The sequence below is a fragment of the Teleopsis dalmanni genome, chromosome X, assembly GCF_002237135.1.
Source record: "Teleopsis dalmanni isolate 2A chromosome X, ASM223713v2, whole genome shotgun sequence".
In the NCBI taxonomy this organism is placed as follows: domain Eukaryota; kingdom Metazoa; phylum Arthropoda; class Insecta; order Diptera; family Diopsidae; genus Teleopsis; species Teleopsis dalmanni.
This window is the reverse complement of record NC_051848.1, coordinates 61851029-61868389: the sequence shown is the minus strand read 5'-3', so window position 1 is coordinate 61868389 and position 17361 is coordinate 61851029. Positions and strand designations below refer to the sequence as shown.

Below are 17361 nucleotides of genomic sequence, written 5' to 3'. Positions count from 1 at the left end.
CTAGGATATTATCCGAAAATATCAGAAAATCTTCTTTAATTGAATGGTATTAATAGGTAATTACCATAATGTGCCCATTATAATGTGCAGAAATCTGAAGAAAATATTAGGTCTGTTCCACGAGCTACTCATAGTAAAACAGAAGTAAAATTTGCACAAAAATACTTGAAAATTTGCTGGTGGAACGCGCTTATATATACACAGTGTTTACTCAAAGTTACTATGAGTAGCTCGTGGAACAGACCTATTAATTAGCAAATGGTTCTTTAAAAAACTTATCTGCACATCAATATCAGTGATGCCTGATTGAAGGATTAACAGATAATCAAAAAATGTTGATAGGTCATCAATGGATTAAATATGTTTGCTATCATATTTATTATAATACATTTTTTTTATTATTATTTTATTTATTATATATATACATATTGTTAAGGTTGTTAGTGTCTGAAAAGATTTATGTGCATTGCTTTAAAGTTATAGTGAAAACGACGAAATTTTTAAATATATTAAAGAAGGCATTATAATTATTTAATTAATAAAAAGTTTACACATTGTAAACAAAATATTTATTTTTAAAATAAATAAATAGACCTTAAAGTTTCTTAAATAAAGAAACATTTTTTAGTGAAAGTTCACAACAATCTGGTAGCACTAATACATCATCCTATTTTCTCAATTAGGTAGGAATACAGAAAACAAAGATGTAAGTTATTCATTTAATCGTAAATGCTAAATATTAAACAATTTATCCTGTACGTATAGGTCTGACGCTGAGGATAGTGTAGATAAATTTATCAACTATTTGGATACTCAAACTAAGTTTGTTAACTTCGTCTTCAATATGGCAAATGGATTTCCTTCCAAAAGCTCATATTTTGAAGACACTGAAACTGACAGCGAAAGGGATTGCGATTGCGAAAGCAACTGTGAAAGCGATTGCGAAAGCGACTGTGAAAGCAACTGCGAAAGCGGCAGCGATAGTAGTGATGAGAAACCAAGTGGACGCAATACAATGCTATTAAAAATCACATCATCAGAAAAATTTTTAAATAGTGGACCTGCTGAAAAAATAGGTAATGATGTACTATCTACAGGTGCTCCGCAACTTACACCCGATGTCAATTTTTCAACTAAAAAATATGGTGAGGGCTTGCATTTGTATCATGTTCGAAGGTATGAAACCAAACGGATCTTATGCGTATGTGAAGAACACAAGCCATTAATGCAAATTAGAGAAATACTTCAAGACGAGGATTTTGTAACACATATTTTTTATTATAATAATATAAAATAATAATCATAGTTTATGTAGGATGAACAAACATGCAGTAGCCCAAAGATCAAAAAACAGGATACTAAACCCGTTGAAAGTGATTATCAGAATGGATATTATTCCGACCCATAACAGATTCATGTTCAACGTTATCTCAAATTAAGGAGTGAAATTCACTCATCACTTTATTTTTATATATTTGGTTACAATTTTTTTCTGATATTTTGATATATATTTCTGACATATAATTTATAACTTTCGTTTACTAAACAATGTTTATTTTATATAAAAAGTAAAATAAAATTATTCTTATTCAAACTGTCCCAGTCTAAGTACATTACATTTATACTTTTCTTTTCAATTACCAACAAATAAAATATTCGTTCAAAGATTGTTATATACATGTAGTATATCACATATACTATATATGATATAAAAGATCGGTATAGAAGTTTGTTAAAATTATATTTTTAAATAAAAAGTATATAATATATTAGGAGGTACATTAACCGATATTAAAATATGGTTTGCAATTGATGTTGGTAATTGTATTACGAATTGTCAGAATTCCCTACTTAAGGTATTTCTATGCCAGTATTATCAATAGACAAATTAAAAAATAACTGAAGTGTTAGGGAATCACAGTTTTAAATTACTGTCCGTATCGCAATAATCAAAAGTTACACAGACATTTAAAATAAGAGTAAAAACTCATTTTAGTGAACACTACTCGTTAGTGAACACTACTCGTTAGCGAACACTAATCGTTAGCGAATTTTTGTTCACTTAAGAACTGTGTTCAGCTAAAAGGATATTTTTGAAAAAACTGTTCACCCAAGAGAAAGTTTTAGTGATGTTTGTAAGAAGAGTTTTCATTTCATAATATTTGGCAAAGGAAAGGTTTCTGTCGATCATAGAGTATTATATAAAATTATATCAGATTTAAGAAATATAAATATAATAAAATCAGTCCTAAAAGAGGTCTTGCAGTGGCAAGTAAAACATTAAGTTGTTTTTAATTCTGAATGTGTTATATTATGATTACATGATAATCCAGCCAGTAAAATAGACAACTATTATTATACAGAAAACTATTCATATTACAAATCACAGCTAATGACGTCATGTGTACTCCAAAATATTCGGAAAGTTAGTATTATATAATTTTGGACTGCGCTTTTTGATGTGAGAATACCATTCCCATTCCCATTGTACGTTAAATACTGCACCCATTATACTGTCAACAATGGAGTGTATTCACATTTGGATAGCAATTACTTTTAGTCACCAGCCGAATCCGTTTAATTGTATTCAGAAAAGCTTACGGTTTGTGTATTGACTCAACACTGTTGGGACTTGAATAAAGGTTAGTGTTTTCGCGGACTTAGCCTTGACCTGGACCATATTTTATTAAACGTATTGGAATTCATTCGAAAGCCTTAAAAAGGTTTGTTGCTTGCTTGGCATTAGATGGAATTATATTTCGAGACATTGTTCAAAAATACCGCTTCAATTATATGCTCTCAGCAGAGTTCATAATTGCATGCTCACGAGTAACACATTTCTGCACATTTTGCACATGAGTGCTCAAATCTATCTAGGCACAGACCCACGATTTTTTTTTTACTTAGATCAGACCATTGCTTGTTCTTGAAGTGAGCTTCTTGAGGAGCTCACTTCGTTTGTATGAGAGAGAGAATTTCCTGCTTGTCTTGAAATTATTCAGAAATCAAATATCAGATTCTTTCTGCTTCCAAAACTGCTTTGTCTCTTCTTCTTCTTCTTTGTTCCGTTAACTCCCAGTGGAGCATAGGGCCTCAACAATTCGTCTGAACCGTCGTTCCATGAGTAGCGCGCTGATGTTAATTCGGCATCAATTGTCCTTCGCCTGGCTACCCTGGCGCCTGGCTTTGTTTAAACGGAGCCAAATATATTTATAATATACCGGGATGAGATTTGCAGTGTAGTGGACTGTGACGAACTGAGTGCTATATTTCTTTCCACAAATCAAACGATAAATAGTGCTGAAAGAAAAAGAAAATTAGTTAGCAGTAAACTGCACACAAATCAGATGTTTCAAATTTCGCTATTTAAAGGAATTGAGGACGAGCACAATTAGTGTTCCATTAAAACTTTCAGCGATAAATCTTGCTTTCAATTATTATTTATTATTTTTTAACTAATTATTATTTTGACTGGTTCTATAATAATTCAGGTATTGTGCGAGGTGTATTAATAAATAAAACAATTCGCAACCGAAAAAATGTATCTGAAATAGTGATATTTAACCTTCAAGCTATCAATAGCTATAACCTAACATCACGGCCTTTTGAGAAATGCAATATATAGGACTGTATACTCAAAAAGAGTAAGCTGTGATGCAAACAAGCGTCATTTTGAATACAACAGTGAAAAAATGGATTGCTTCGATCCGCATCAGAGGAACTTGCTTTAACATCAACTTAATTTCGTGCATGACCAATGATATATTCTACGCGGGACTCGAAGAAACTTATGATCTCCGACCCTCATTCGATGTTAAAACTGTTTCCAATATCGAAAGCTATACACACTGCAATAAATCCAAGAAAGTCTCTATGAACATAACACCTATCACTTTTTTTTGTTGCGGTGATGTTTCTCCTACCCTCTAGCTCTTGTAAAATAAGCGTAGCAGTAAAGGAGGGCAAAACGAAGTATATGCGAGCTACTTGCCGAAATATGCATTGCTCGAACGCATGGCTGCTTGCTGGCGACTATACTTTTGAAGCTGTCAAAGGTTTCATCTATCATGATATATTTGCTATAACTACTAACAACGATGTTAGCCTGAAAAAGAGACGAAGAACAACCATTGTTAATACGTACTACTATAGTCTCAGTAAATAATTGGGGTATAGACCTCTATTCCAACTGACAGAACCTAAATCTAAAGATCACGTATTTTACCTCTCTACTCCTCTCTTTCACGCAGAAGCATAGACGATATCACAGAATGGTAAAGTACCACTGGAAGTTTACGACTATAGGGTTATTTATAAGATCTTTGGTCTTCTATAAATTACCGACGGCTTGATTATTGTATTCTGATCACAGAAATAATAGTCATATAAGACACATTAGCTTTATATATAAGATTTTGCCCGATTAGGTCAAGATTAAACTATATATTTCATTTCATTAATGAAAACAATAGTGTCAATTGATTTGTTGTCGTATTCGTATGAGAAATTTTTTGTGACATTATAACCAACACCAATTTTAAGTTAAATGCTCTTAATAATAAATAAAAGATTTATTCGCCTTAAAGATAAATATTTCTATTAATGAAAATTTTCCAATTAAAATGTTATGTCAATAACAGACGTTGATATTTGATGGCGAAGTTTGGTTATTCGGAGAAACTTCTCTGTATGCTATATAATTGATATAATTTACTTCTCGCGATATGAGCTTTAAAGTTGTAAATTTTTATATTGATTGCTCAAAAAATATCTACGAAATACATCTGCAACTATGACAAAATTAATATACCGGGTTTGTATATTGTATAATCTTTTCAAGAAAAAATTTATAACTTTAAACCCTAAAATCTGAGCAATCAAATTGTGTTGCTAAACTAATTTTCACACTGACGATATAAACTACAGATAGTTATAACTATACTACTACTACTATTATCCAATTTCTTTAGTAGGGCATAGGGCCTTACTAATTCTTTTAAATCTGACTCCATTTGCTGTTTCTCTGCAGATGTCGTTCCATGTATACCTTGCTTCAGCTAGTTTGCTTTCGGCCGTTCTTCTTCACCAGGTCTTCTGCTATCTTGTGAATTCCATGCCAATGCTTGCCTCGCTATGTGATCTGTCAGTTGTCTAAGCGAATGGCCTATCCACTTCCACATTCATAAGTACCGAATAACGGTTGGCAAGTAGAAGTACATAATTATTATAAAGTATATATAATTATAAAAGTATGTATTTTAGGAATAAAATTTGAAGAATTAGATTATTTTAGACACGAAAAATAATGTTTTTGAAGTTAAAGTGCATATTTATTTACCATGAAATTTGGATAGTTAAATCACATAGTCTAGGAAAACCTAGGAAATCGCGATTAAAAACATACATTGATTTTACTGATATAACAAGTTAATAATTAGATTTTAAAAAATCTTATCTAACAAATTCAAATAATTTTTCAAAACATTGCCATGGTAATACTTGTCAAAATATTCTTCAAGTAATATGGATAACAATGTCAGAAAAATTTTTATATCAAAATTATATTCGGCAGACATTGTTGTCAGATATGGTAGATTTTTGGTAGAAAAAGGAATGAAGTTAAGCAAAGCGCGAGAAGGGAAATTGGGACGTACGTCAGTAGAAGTCGAAGAAACTAAAAAAATGGAGGATTTCCAAAAGGTGTTTTCAGCCAAACAGCAAAGTCGCACAAACGGCCCAAGTCAGGTATGTGGTTCTTTTAATACATCAACAATCACACTTTAAACACTTACATTTTTCTCGTAAAGAGTGTACTCCATCCTAAGAATATAAATCAACCAGAAAGCGCTGAACTAGATATGCAGAGCTTAGTCTCAGGCGGTATTGATACTAATAAATCTAATGACATTTTTGAGCAAGAGCCTCAGAGTAAGAATTCAGCAACACAACTGGTGAGTAGTTCATCGCGTAATAAATTGGGAAGTATTCGGTCAAGAATCTTGTTGTATTCTAAATTGGGTTCTTCTCAAACCAATATACCGAAAGAAAAGCCAAACCCTGTTATTAAAGCTGGATCAACAAAACTTGAACAATTGGGAGGATATAACGAAATTTGTGATGCTACTACAGAAAATGAAAAAAAAGTTCAGTCTAAAACTGAACTTAAACGCACTGTGACGTTTGAAATGGTGGGCGTAAAGAAATCCAAAAGTACAGACAGTGTTAAAAGTAGCATTCCATCTTCAGTACCTGGAAGATCCATAGAGAATCATACAAATTCTCAAAAGTTTAAGCCCATTATTCCTCCCAAATCAGTGCGAAACCAGAAGACCACAGTTTTAAGTGCGAATACTACAGATACTACTTGTATGTCGCGCAAGTCCAAAGTTGTGAATAATACTGTAAAAAAGGTGATTAGGAAAAACTTGCTTAATGTGGGCTCAGCAATAACTGAGGTAAATTTGTTTCTTATTAATAGATAAATATATTAATTAAAAAATCTTTTATTAATACTTCTAAAGAGGATTTCAAGTGGTAATGGCAATTCTAAAGATGCTGAAGTAGCTGTTAATTCACAACTTAAAAAGTCTCATATGGGTACGTCACAATCGCGCGCAGAAGCAGGTAAAAAATACGTTAACTCCAGAACAATACAGACCGAACGTAAAGGTACCAATAAAATTGTGGATAAATGGTCTAAAATAAAAAAAAGTGGTAGCACGAAATCAATACAGGAGAGTACTTTATCTAAAGCAAGTGAAGAAACTGTAAATAGCGTCATATCCACAAAATCTGATGCAACATTCACAATTGTGAGACTTACCAGCTCTGAGGAAGAATGTGATATAAGCCCGAATAACAAAGTAAACGGAGTACTAACTCCCGATTTAACAGAAATACATGAACTTGAAGATGCAAACACACACAATTTGAAAAGCGAAATTAACAAACCTTATGTGATACTGCCTAAAATAGATGACGAAATAAAACCAAAGCCGCAGGTCAAAGGATCATTAGTTGTTAGAACAACTCGCGTTCAACAAAACAGAACATACAATGTTGGCAGAAATGGCGAAGAGAAAGTGACGTCGAAAACATCTAAGAACGTCTTAGAGATGCCCAATAGACTACATAAAGAAGCTAATGCAAGAAGTTCAATAAGCAATATGGCCTCAACAAGTCCGGTAATTACGATTTTTTGTTATTTATAAATAGTTTAGAATATAAATATTTAAAACAAATATAAATAAAAATATTTAACTTATAAAGCGCGATGATAATACTGCACGCAGATCTCATGCGAATAGCACTGAAAAAACGGTAAAAGATGTGGTTCCAGTTAATTTGAATGAAGACAATTCCACATGTATTAAGAATAATACAAAACATACGAAAACCAAGTACCCTGTAATGAAAACTGTAGAACATGTCTCAAAACCCAAACCTGTTGGAACTGCTTCAAAAGTCGTTTTGGGTCCTAAGTTGAATACTGTACAAGCTAATGCATCTAAAATACAAGTATCGAAACCAAATCCAAAAACTGTAAAAACTATCGCAGCTACAGAGTCTAGAACTGACAACACAAGGGAAAGGAATCTATACACGCAAAGAAGCGCGCGCCCAGGTATGAAAAATGTGGAATCTTCTAATAGTAAAAGTAGTGTGCATGCAATGACTGCTAGAGGACCAATAAGAACGACTAATAATCTACATCCTCAACCTAAAACATCCTTAACAAAACAGCCAGCTACATTATATAACAGGAGATCTTTGAAACCGATGTCTTTAGCAAAAGGTGACAGCAGTATAGTTGATGCTAAGCAAACAGGAAATACTGAAAAAGACCTGAACAATGCATCGGGAAGCAAAGCTAAGAAAACTAAAGAAGCAGTACCCAAGATCCCGCCCAGTACTATGAAGACGTCACAATATCCAAGAAATATGCATAATTTATCAAATACTCGAAAAACTCTATATATCCCAGGAAAGCCCAATGCAGTTAAAAATTCGAAATCGGTTGATCAACCGAAACCATTGAATAAAATAAAAGCCGATTTAACCAAACACCAAAAGAAAGATTGCTTATTGCCCGCTCCCTTCTACCACAAAATTTGTAGGCCTGATACTGTTATAATAGCAAATACAGATGCAAATCGATTACTCGATATTGACACATTATTGGAATACGAAGCCTGCTCGATAGAGGTATTAAAATTTATGATATTCACTAGTATTTAATATATATTATAAGACTTTTATTTTAAAGAATGCAAAAAATAATATGGAACAATCTGAAAACTCTGACAAACACAGTGATAAGGTCGTTTCAGAAAATAATGTCAAAGATACTTGCACATTACAAGCAAACAATGAATTGAAAGAAAAACGGCTTATAACACCATCTGTTTGTCCTACGAAAATGTTGAACTTTCGAAACAATTTAAGCCAAACCACCAACGCACCAGCTAAAATTACTCCAAACATAAATGATACCACACAACCGCAAACAGCTCAAAAAATTTTAAGTGATGCTATTAAAACCGATGGGAATGAAACCACTAATGCGGTATTGGATGAAACTGCATCTAATAGTAAAGAGAGTAAGCCAGATCTTTCCACTAAAACGTTTGAAATCAATCCAGCAAAGGATGTTAAGATTGAAACAGCCCTAGTAGAGGAGGAAAAGCCATATGCAATAGTATCTGAAAAGGTTTATCTGAAATACACAAAGTTTTTAGAAGACAATAAATACGATTTAAGCCGCACTCCGTCAGTGCAGGTATGATAATTTTTTATTAATTATTTATTTTAAAAAAAGTTAACGTATTATTTTTGCTATTTCTATAGAGTTTGGGCGATATTGAAAAAATTGTCCATTCAAAGTATTCCACAGAACAATTGTATAATTCGGACTTGCACAACTCAAATCATGAGATTTGTGCACCTATTAAAGATGAATTAGAAAAAGAAATTCTCCAGACGGAAACTGAAAAAGACGATAAGAAGTTTAGCACACTTAGTTCAGGTAAGTTAAAAACTGACAATCATTGAATCGGTTTATCTCAGACTCGTGCCTAAAACCACCTATTTTCTCTAGTATCAGAAGCATGTGGTAAATCAAAAACCTCTGAGGAGTGTGTTAAAAAACGCACTGTAGGAGCAAAAATTCCAAATACAACGTTAGTTACCAAAGCAAAATTACTAAAAGAGTCAATTCAGAGTGCCAATCCCAAAGAAGTTAAGGAAAAATCAAGTTCAGTTAAAAAGCCTGTAAATAACAGAACTGATTATTATATGTCGCGCAAACGTTTAGCGACTGGTTTATCTGCTCAAAAACCTGCCATGCAAAAAACAACCAAGTAAATTTAGTTTATACATATCTTAAACTTTCAAAATTACAATTTATTTATTTTCGATTCTGTTTCCTGACTTATTAATAAACACAATATGAAAAGATTTTAATTATATTGTTTTTTTTCTTAGTAGTTTTGTAGTTCCTTTCTTACACTGCAAATAACCTGGGATACAGGACTATAAAAATAGTACATCCAAAAAAAACTTCTATAATAATAAAATGCCCAATATCCTAATAGTTCATTCGAATTGTATTTAAAATTACAAGGCATGCTTGTACGACCATGCTAGCCACCATAAGTACCTATCAATAGTGCAAATCACGTCTTTTTATCTCTTATCGAAAAGGCTAAAGTATTGAGTACAATGTAGGTGCATCTTAAAAATGGAATGCATGAGAATCACGCTACTACCAATGGATTAATTTTTAACACCGCATAGAAATGAAATCTCACTTCACTAAAAACCTAACAGCTCTAATTTCCAAGTGCATGATGTGAAAGAATCATAGCAGCTATATTATGGTACAATTTTGATTCCAAGACTAATCAATAACTTGATGGAGGAGTTATTTACTTAAGCACCAAAGTTCTGTGCACGGTTCTGTAGACATTTTTGTCAGTAAGATCTGCATTGTTTCCAACTTACCAAAGGCTCGAGACTCTAACTTTTGCCAACTAGCAATTTAGGCACTATTCTTCAAGAAGCTCTTCTTGGAAGCTTTGTTTGACAGCATGATAAGGTGCAGCTACTAGCAAATTTAAAACCAAGTACTGGTTCGATAGATTGTTTAGTTTTAGTAGCGATTGAGTTTCTTATTCTGTGTAAGTATTGGCTAAACACCGTTCGTTGCCAGGATAAAAGACATAGGGTTCTAGAAACAGATATTTTATTTCAATTCAACCTCTGCGGTAAATAAATTTTATTTTTTTTAAAAGACTTACATATATTTGTGATATCTGCCAGGTTTGTTGATGAAATTATAAGAACCTTATAAGTACTTAAAGGCACCACCAGCAAGCAACTGCTAGGTTAAGCAGTTGAGTCGCGGTTTTATCTACAAATAAGCTCTTTTCTTAGTAACATAAGCCAAGAAGTTGGTAGTTGGCTATTTGATGAGAAACTTTGACATGAACTACCTTATAACAAAGTTAGAGTGTTTGTGATAGAATGTGTATCGGAATCTGAAAATAAATGAAAATTTGTATTAAAGTCTTTAATTTTTTATGCTAATTTCAAACAATACATTTACAGTTTTGTTTATGCATTTTTTTGAAATTATTTGCTTTATTTTATGTTAAAACCATATTTTTATATTGTGTAATTAATTTAAATAAGCAATTGTTTTTTTCACTATTAACATCTTGATTGTGATCTCCTTCGCAATTACATGAATTACAAGCGGACGCTTGATGGCAAGCACCGTCCTAGCATCGACGAGTATCGCCTCTCATTCCTCGAAGGTACCCCGGCTACACAACCCCTCTCCTAACATCTCCATTCCCAGCACCCTCCCCGCGGATATTGTCCAAGCCTTACGCTATAAACCCTTCAATATCTCTCCCTTTATCTTAATGAGTGGAACTCCGATCCCACCATCTCTTCAACCGCGGCTTTAGTAACCCTGGTCATATAATCCCCATGCTGGCGCTACAACACATTGCTGTCAAATTTTAATGCATTAATTCCTAAATTCGAAAGAATTGATTTAAGTCTCACACTGTGTCTTTTAATGCTTTTCACCTACAAAGAAAAAAAAAATAAGGAAACTTTTATTTCTTGCTACAAACAGTTCTCTCTTAATTTATTGACATTATTGACATCACTTATCACCCTACTTATCCCAGCAATAATGCTAGGGGTGGAGGTACTATTAGTAAAGAAAAAACATTGAGCTTCATGAGGAAGTGTACATATGCACTGATAAATTTCAGATCATCAATATAGGCATCAAAGCGAAGCAGCAATTTCTCATAGTTGGCAGACGTCACAATCCACTGAGACACACAATCACAATTGAAGACTACAAGCAACTTCTAGAACATTCTCAACACAAATGCATGATTGGTGGAGACTTTAATGCGAAACATACCGCCTGAGAATCGAGGCTCATTACCATCAAAGACCGAGCGCTATCAAATGCAGTAAGGGAAAAAAATTTGGATATCATAACAACAGCGAAACAAACATATTGTCCAACTCATTGCAACTAATCTCCAGACCTACTCGAATTCTTCCTAATCAACAATATCTCAACTAACGCACAGCTATGGGGTTGTGCAAACAAAACAAATATAGAAGTTATATAGCGGTTCCAGAATAAAATGCTACGATCAATAGTAAACGCGCCATGGTACTTCAGAAACAGCAATCTTCACCGTGACCTAACTGTACCCAACTGTGTAAAATTACTTATGATATAATCTCAATCTACAAAGCACAATCAAATGTTAATCGTATGTCACAGAATACTAAGAAATTCATTTAATAAACTAAATTGAAAATGACTTTCTCTTAATAAATTTTCTGAGAAAATCACTGAGAAGTGGTTTTACTGAGAAGTACTTGCTTTTGTGACTTTACGTCATAAGGTATACAGACTACTAACTAGTTAGAATATCTGCCACTAGTACCTTCTCCGTTCGACCTAATTATCAATGATCCATACTAACTTCTGCAAACTTAGAGTTAAAATTCTTGATTCTTACATTATTAAAAGCACTCAAAAAATTCTCTATCTCCATTGAACATAGAGGTTCCTGTTCCTTGAAAAATACTCAAACATCAGTAAGATAAAAAACGCACGGACTTAATATACATCATATATGTATTGACAATGCCGATGTGCAGTTAGAGAAATTTTAAATTAAATTTCGTGTATTACTCAAAGCTGGACAAACAGATGTGACAAAATTCAGCCCTATTATCGCGTTTCTTTTTTCCGAAATTTTACAGTTTTATGTAAGAAGAAAGAAGTTAATTTACCAAAATAGAATTTAAGATGTTATTTTGTCTTAGTATTAATTTGATTAGCAAATCTTAGAATAATTACGAATTTGTATTCAATTTTCTCACTTGAAAGTGGTAAACTAATCTACGAAATCTCATTGAAATCTCATTTCCATTCAAAAATTAAAAACTACAATATATTATTTGTAAAAAACATCATTTAACAGAGAAATCATCGGAACCCATAAGGATCTATAAGATACACTAAGTTATATGTTGGAATACTGCAACAGAGATATAGAAAAACTGTATTTTGTTTTTTTATTCTTATTGTTTGTAAAATATATATGGTATATATGTACATATATCAAATATATTTGTAGTTAGGCTTCAAATATGCACTTTAGGATTAGTATGAAAGACGTGACTTGAATTTGAGATTGAATTTATTTGAATTAGCCTCAGATATTTTGAATGTCGTTCTTTTATTTGAAATGTCTTTTATTTAGCAACAATACAAAGATGCTTATCGATAGTTTTATTTGGTAGTTAATTTTTTTTTTTAATTTTTCTACTTTTTCAATTTATAGACCTAAACATCATAAATCTACAAATTGCACACTTCCTTTGCAAAAATCCCATAATAAAATTAATATTTATAACAAAATATATTTTTTTATAATAAAATTCCAAACAACGGGAGTCTATGAAGATTTTAGCAACATGGATGCTATATACATAACATATGTGTGTACTTACAGTCCAAAAATATATTTACCTTTAAGGTAACAAAGCTTGTTCGCCTGCCCTGTTGTCGGCGTTCTTCCTGTTATCGGCGCAGTCGCTGTTGTCAGCACAATCCCAGTTGTCGGCGCAGTTCCTGTTATCGGCGCAGTCGCTGTTATGGGCGCAGTTTCTGTTATCGGCGCAGTCGCTGTTGTCTGAGTCTTCATTCTTTTAAACGTTTTCGCCACAATTTTACAGGTGCAGTTCCTGTTATCGGCGCAGTCGCTGTTATTATCGCCGAAGTCCCTGTTATCGGCGCAGTTCCTGTTATCGGCGCAGTCGCTGTTATGGGCGCAGTTTCTGTTATCGGCGCAGTCGCTGTTGTCTGAGTCTTCATTCTTTTAAACGTTTTCGCCACAATTTTACAGGTGCTGGTGCGTTTACTGTGCTGCACTATTATTGCTACTGTAATCTTCGTCACCTCTTCAGTAAATGCTAAAACTTTATTTGTAGACAACGTACAACAATTTCAATTTGAAACAATGTATTCGATTTAACTAGGAAGAGTGACACTTCCTAGAATAACAACAAAACTTCCTAGTTTTACATGCAAAGAAAAAAGTTGAAATCACTTTTATAATATATTTTGTTGCTACGTCACTGTCTTTGTTTATTGAAATTTATTGTACCAAATTCACCACACAACAGCAGTTACAACTACGTCATCGACTGCAATAATACATACATATGCACATATACTAATAACAAAGCAAGGTAAAAATAATCATTCGTTGTTTTTTAATTAAAACACTCCTTTTTCGATGTTATTTTATTACTTCAATCATTTTATTTTAAATATTTAATTTAACAAATTATTTCAAAGCAAATCTCATCATTGTACATTAATTAAACTCAACAAAATTTTTGATAAGATTTTACTGAACCCATATTAAGTATGGAGAAGCCAATCACACGAAAACAAAATAGCACAAAACTCGTGTGATGTTATACAAAGTCTGTTCCACGAGCTACTCGTAGTAAAACTCAAGTAAAACACAAGTACAAACTGAGAGCGTAACACAAATAAAGTGCCAAATTACACAGATTTTTATGGAACAGCTGTGTGTAAAGTGTGGTGAGAACACCACTGCCGCGCAAATAAACAGCTTTAAGTAATCAAAGTGCGCAATTTGTTGCTTTATGCTGTATTTCACCTCAATATTTTGCAAAAATTTTGAAGTAGTGGTATTCTCATTCTAGATATATCGCATGTTTTTTCTTTATATATAATAAAACTACAAATATGGATTTATTTTATTTAATGTAATCAAATAAGTGTTACAAATAAAATACTTTAATATTTATTTCTGCGGAGAAGAATATTTTGTTGGCAACGCCAACAAACGCGAAGCAAATATTTACAGTTGAAGCAGCTGTGTTGAAATTCGTTCGTGGTGTTTTCAAAAGAAAACAGTAAGCAATTTGTTGAATTTATCATTGTTTTAATTTGTATATTTAATTAAATTATATTAAAAAGATAAATATAATAAATTCATATTTATCTTTCGCCAGAAATCATAAATAACATATGCAATATCATAATAATTACTTTATTATTAGAATTATAGCAGAAGGAAGAAAGTTCACACGTCTCCCCAAACAAATACCACTGGAACTTTAATCTGTGACCGACTTCAACAGACGGATGTGCTACTGAGCACAGTCCTTGCAAGCCCACAGTACTTTTAAGTATTCAGCCATTTACTCTTAAATATTGTTAATTGTCTATTCTTAAATGACATATCGCAATAAAGGAAAATGAATTTAAAAATATATATATATATATATCTTTCATATTATTATTATTTATTATTCATCTTAAAACAATTTTATAAAATTTGTTTTTATTACTTTTATTTTTTATAACTTATTACTTACTTCTTCTTCTTCTTTTAGTTTTATTATAGACTTTGCCTGTTTTTCTTTACACTAATTTTAAATACATATGATTTACATACGGATTACATATCATTTATATGAATAATGCACACAAATATAAATGTGTTCTTCACAAATATAAATGACTTTTATTTGAGTTTGATTCTTTGTTGATACTTTTAAATGCTTTTTGGCAGTTATAAAAATTCACCTACAAAATTACATTAATTTCAACACACAATTATATTGAATTATATTGATTCCCCACACCTGCGTTTATATCAAAAGAGCAACACTGCAATGATGCTTTTAAGTAATTCTAGGCATCAATAAAGCATTGATGGCTTTATTATGACATATAATGCACAAAAATACATTTACTTAGTATGATATGACATCGATGCTTGCTTCCAAAGATTATTTCGCATGCTGGGTTATAGTGCAGCAAATATGCAGTTCAGTGGTGGAAATAATTACCGCACTGTATCCACCATATGTGGTACACAACTTACAATCATCTTAACTGACAGCTTGAACGAACGTTTAGAGGGGAATTACATATATAATAACTAAATAATAGATCAAATTTAAATTTAAAAAACAAGAAAAAATTCTAATGCTGAAGAGTGAAATATACTGACAATGTTTGTGTACTGAAAAAAATATTTTCAATAATATAGTAACGTACTCGTCTATAACATAAACTAGTAAGAATGCACCTAAAAGATCCGTGCCACACTTGAGTAATTTTTGAAATTTAATTTTGGTACATTAATTTTCGATGCTATACTTGATGAATTCTGCAGGCTGAAAGTTTATATGTATGAACTCTGCTTGGATGTGAATGAGCAGCAAAGAAAAAGAATTACTTATGTTTTGGTTTCATCACCTTTTCAAAACGATTAAAGCATGACTAAAATTTCAATTCACTAAGTGAAGAAAACTGTGTGAAAACTACTATAAAAACTAATCTTAATCATGCATTTTAATCAAGTGTGGCAAAAGACTAAATTCAGAACGGCAACGATAAATCACGGTGACTGATACCACTTTTTTAAAAGGGCTATCTATATATTTTATGTTACCATTTAAGTCCATTTAATATATCAAGTACGTTGGAAAATAAAACACATATATTTTATTGTATATTGAATTGTAAAAAGTATGTATTAGAATATATGCATGCAAGTTAAAAAATTTATGTGACTTCTTTGAATTGATAAATTATTGAAATAAACTTTTCAGTAACATTTAAATAGAGTTTGAAAACTATATAAGTTGTTATTATTTATAGTATATAATAAATAATTATTATAACTTTTATAATTCCCTATAAAACGTTACGAACAAATTTATTTAATGGACACTAAAAATATGTATTTTTACTATCTGGAAAAATAATTTACAACACATCAGTAAATTCTATAATTTTTCTGAAATTTTCGTTTGGGTGGCGATATAGATATCTGGTAGTTTTCTAAATTATCTGTAAATCTTTTAAATCAACAACTTGCATATGGTATGCAATCAAGCATTTCGTCACAGTTTAAGATTTCCTGTCAGGCTAGCATTTTATATAGTAGAATAATATTTTGTATCAGCCTGGCGTTTTATGGTATCCTAGAACAGTGTAGCAGTCTACACTTTCACAGTAGCCTATAACTGCATAGCAGTCGAATTTCGGATTTTTTTCGAATAGAATTAGCTGATTTTGCAAAGGAAACGAGATTGCTTAGCATGCATTAAGAGAGCGCTAAATAAATAAAAAAAAATTCTTTGGTGAATATATCTCATCTAACATTGACTTAAAACCTCGAAAAATAGACCAAATACTAAACTGGATTAAATATGTATGACTCAGAAAGTCAATGTATTATAACAATAATAACAGTTATTACATGAAAAAGTTTTATTTAAGGCATCAAAATTATTAATATTTGGTCGCAAGAGCGGAGCCACCAGCACTCTACAGTGCTGGAACTCTTACGGATCATAAAAAGTTAAGTGAAGTACCTTATAACTAGTATGTTAACTAATATAAATGCTTGTATCTAGTTTTATTGAGTGGGTATAGGTAATCGTAACCGCGGCAAACAGTAGATATAAAGTAATTTTGTTAACAAAAGCAGAATTATTGATGTTCAATTATGAGTACAGTAGTCATATTTTTATTAATTTTATTCTTATATATGTAAATATTTATTAATTTGCTAAGAAATGAATAACGCAAATATTAAGTCCAAATGTTAGACCTCAAGACGGAACAGTCAAATCTATTTTTGGTGCACATAATGGGGAATATATTCACATCATAAATAAAACATTATAATAAAAAAAAAGGTTTTTCGAATTACAAATGTTATTAGAAAAATATATTCAAAATAAAGCTGTATA

The 17361-nt window shown here is 31.8% G+C and overlaps 2 protein-coding genes across 2 annotated transcripts; both read left to right on the top strand.

The window, feature by feature from the left end:
• The first annotated feature begins 667 nt into the window (after positions 1-667).
• LOC119662165 lies at positions 668-1502 on the top strand. Its single transcript, XM_038071722.1, has 3 exons — positions 668-706; positions 766-1261; positions 1316-1502. Coding segments are annotated over exons 1-3 (591 nt in total). The 5' UTR covers positions 668-704; the 3' UTR covers positions 1409-1502.
• A 4046-nt stretch (positions 1503-5548) lies between these two features.
• Positions 5549-9435, top strand: LOC119689291. The gene is made up of 7 exons (XM_038104082.1): positions 5549-5745; positions 5808-6455; positions 6522-7184; positions 7270-8205; positions 8267-8779; positions 8848-9025; positions 9098-9435. The coding sequence occupies exons 1-7, from the start codon at positions 5614-5616 to the stop codon at positions 9361-9363; spliced, it is 3336 nt and encodes a 1111-aa protein (XP_037960010.1). The 5' UTR covers positions 5549-5613; the 3' UTR covers positions 9364-9435.
• The last annotated feature ends 7926 nt before the right edge of the window (positions 9436-17361 follow it).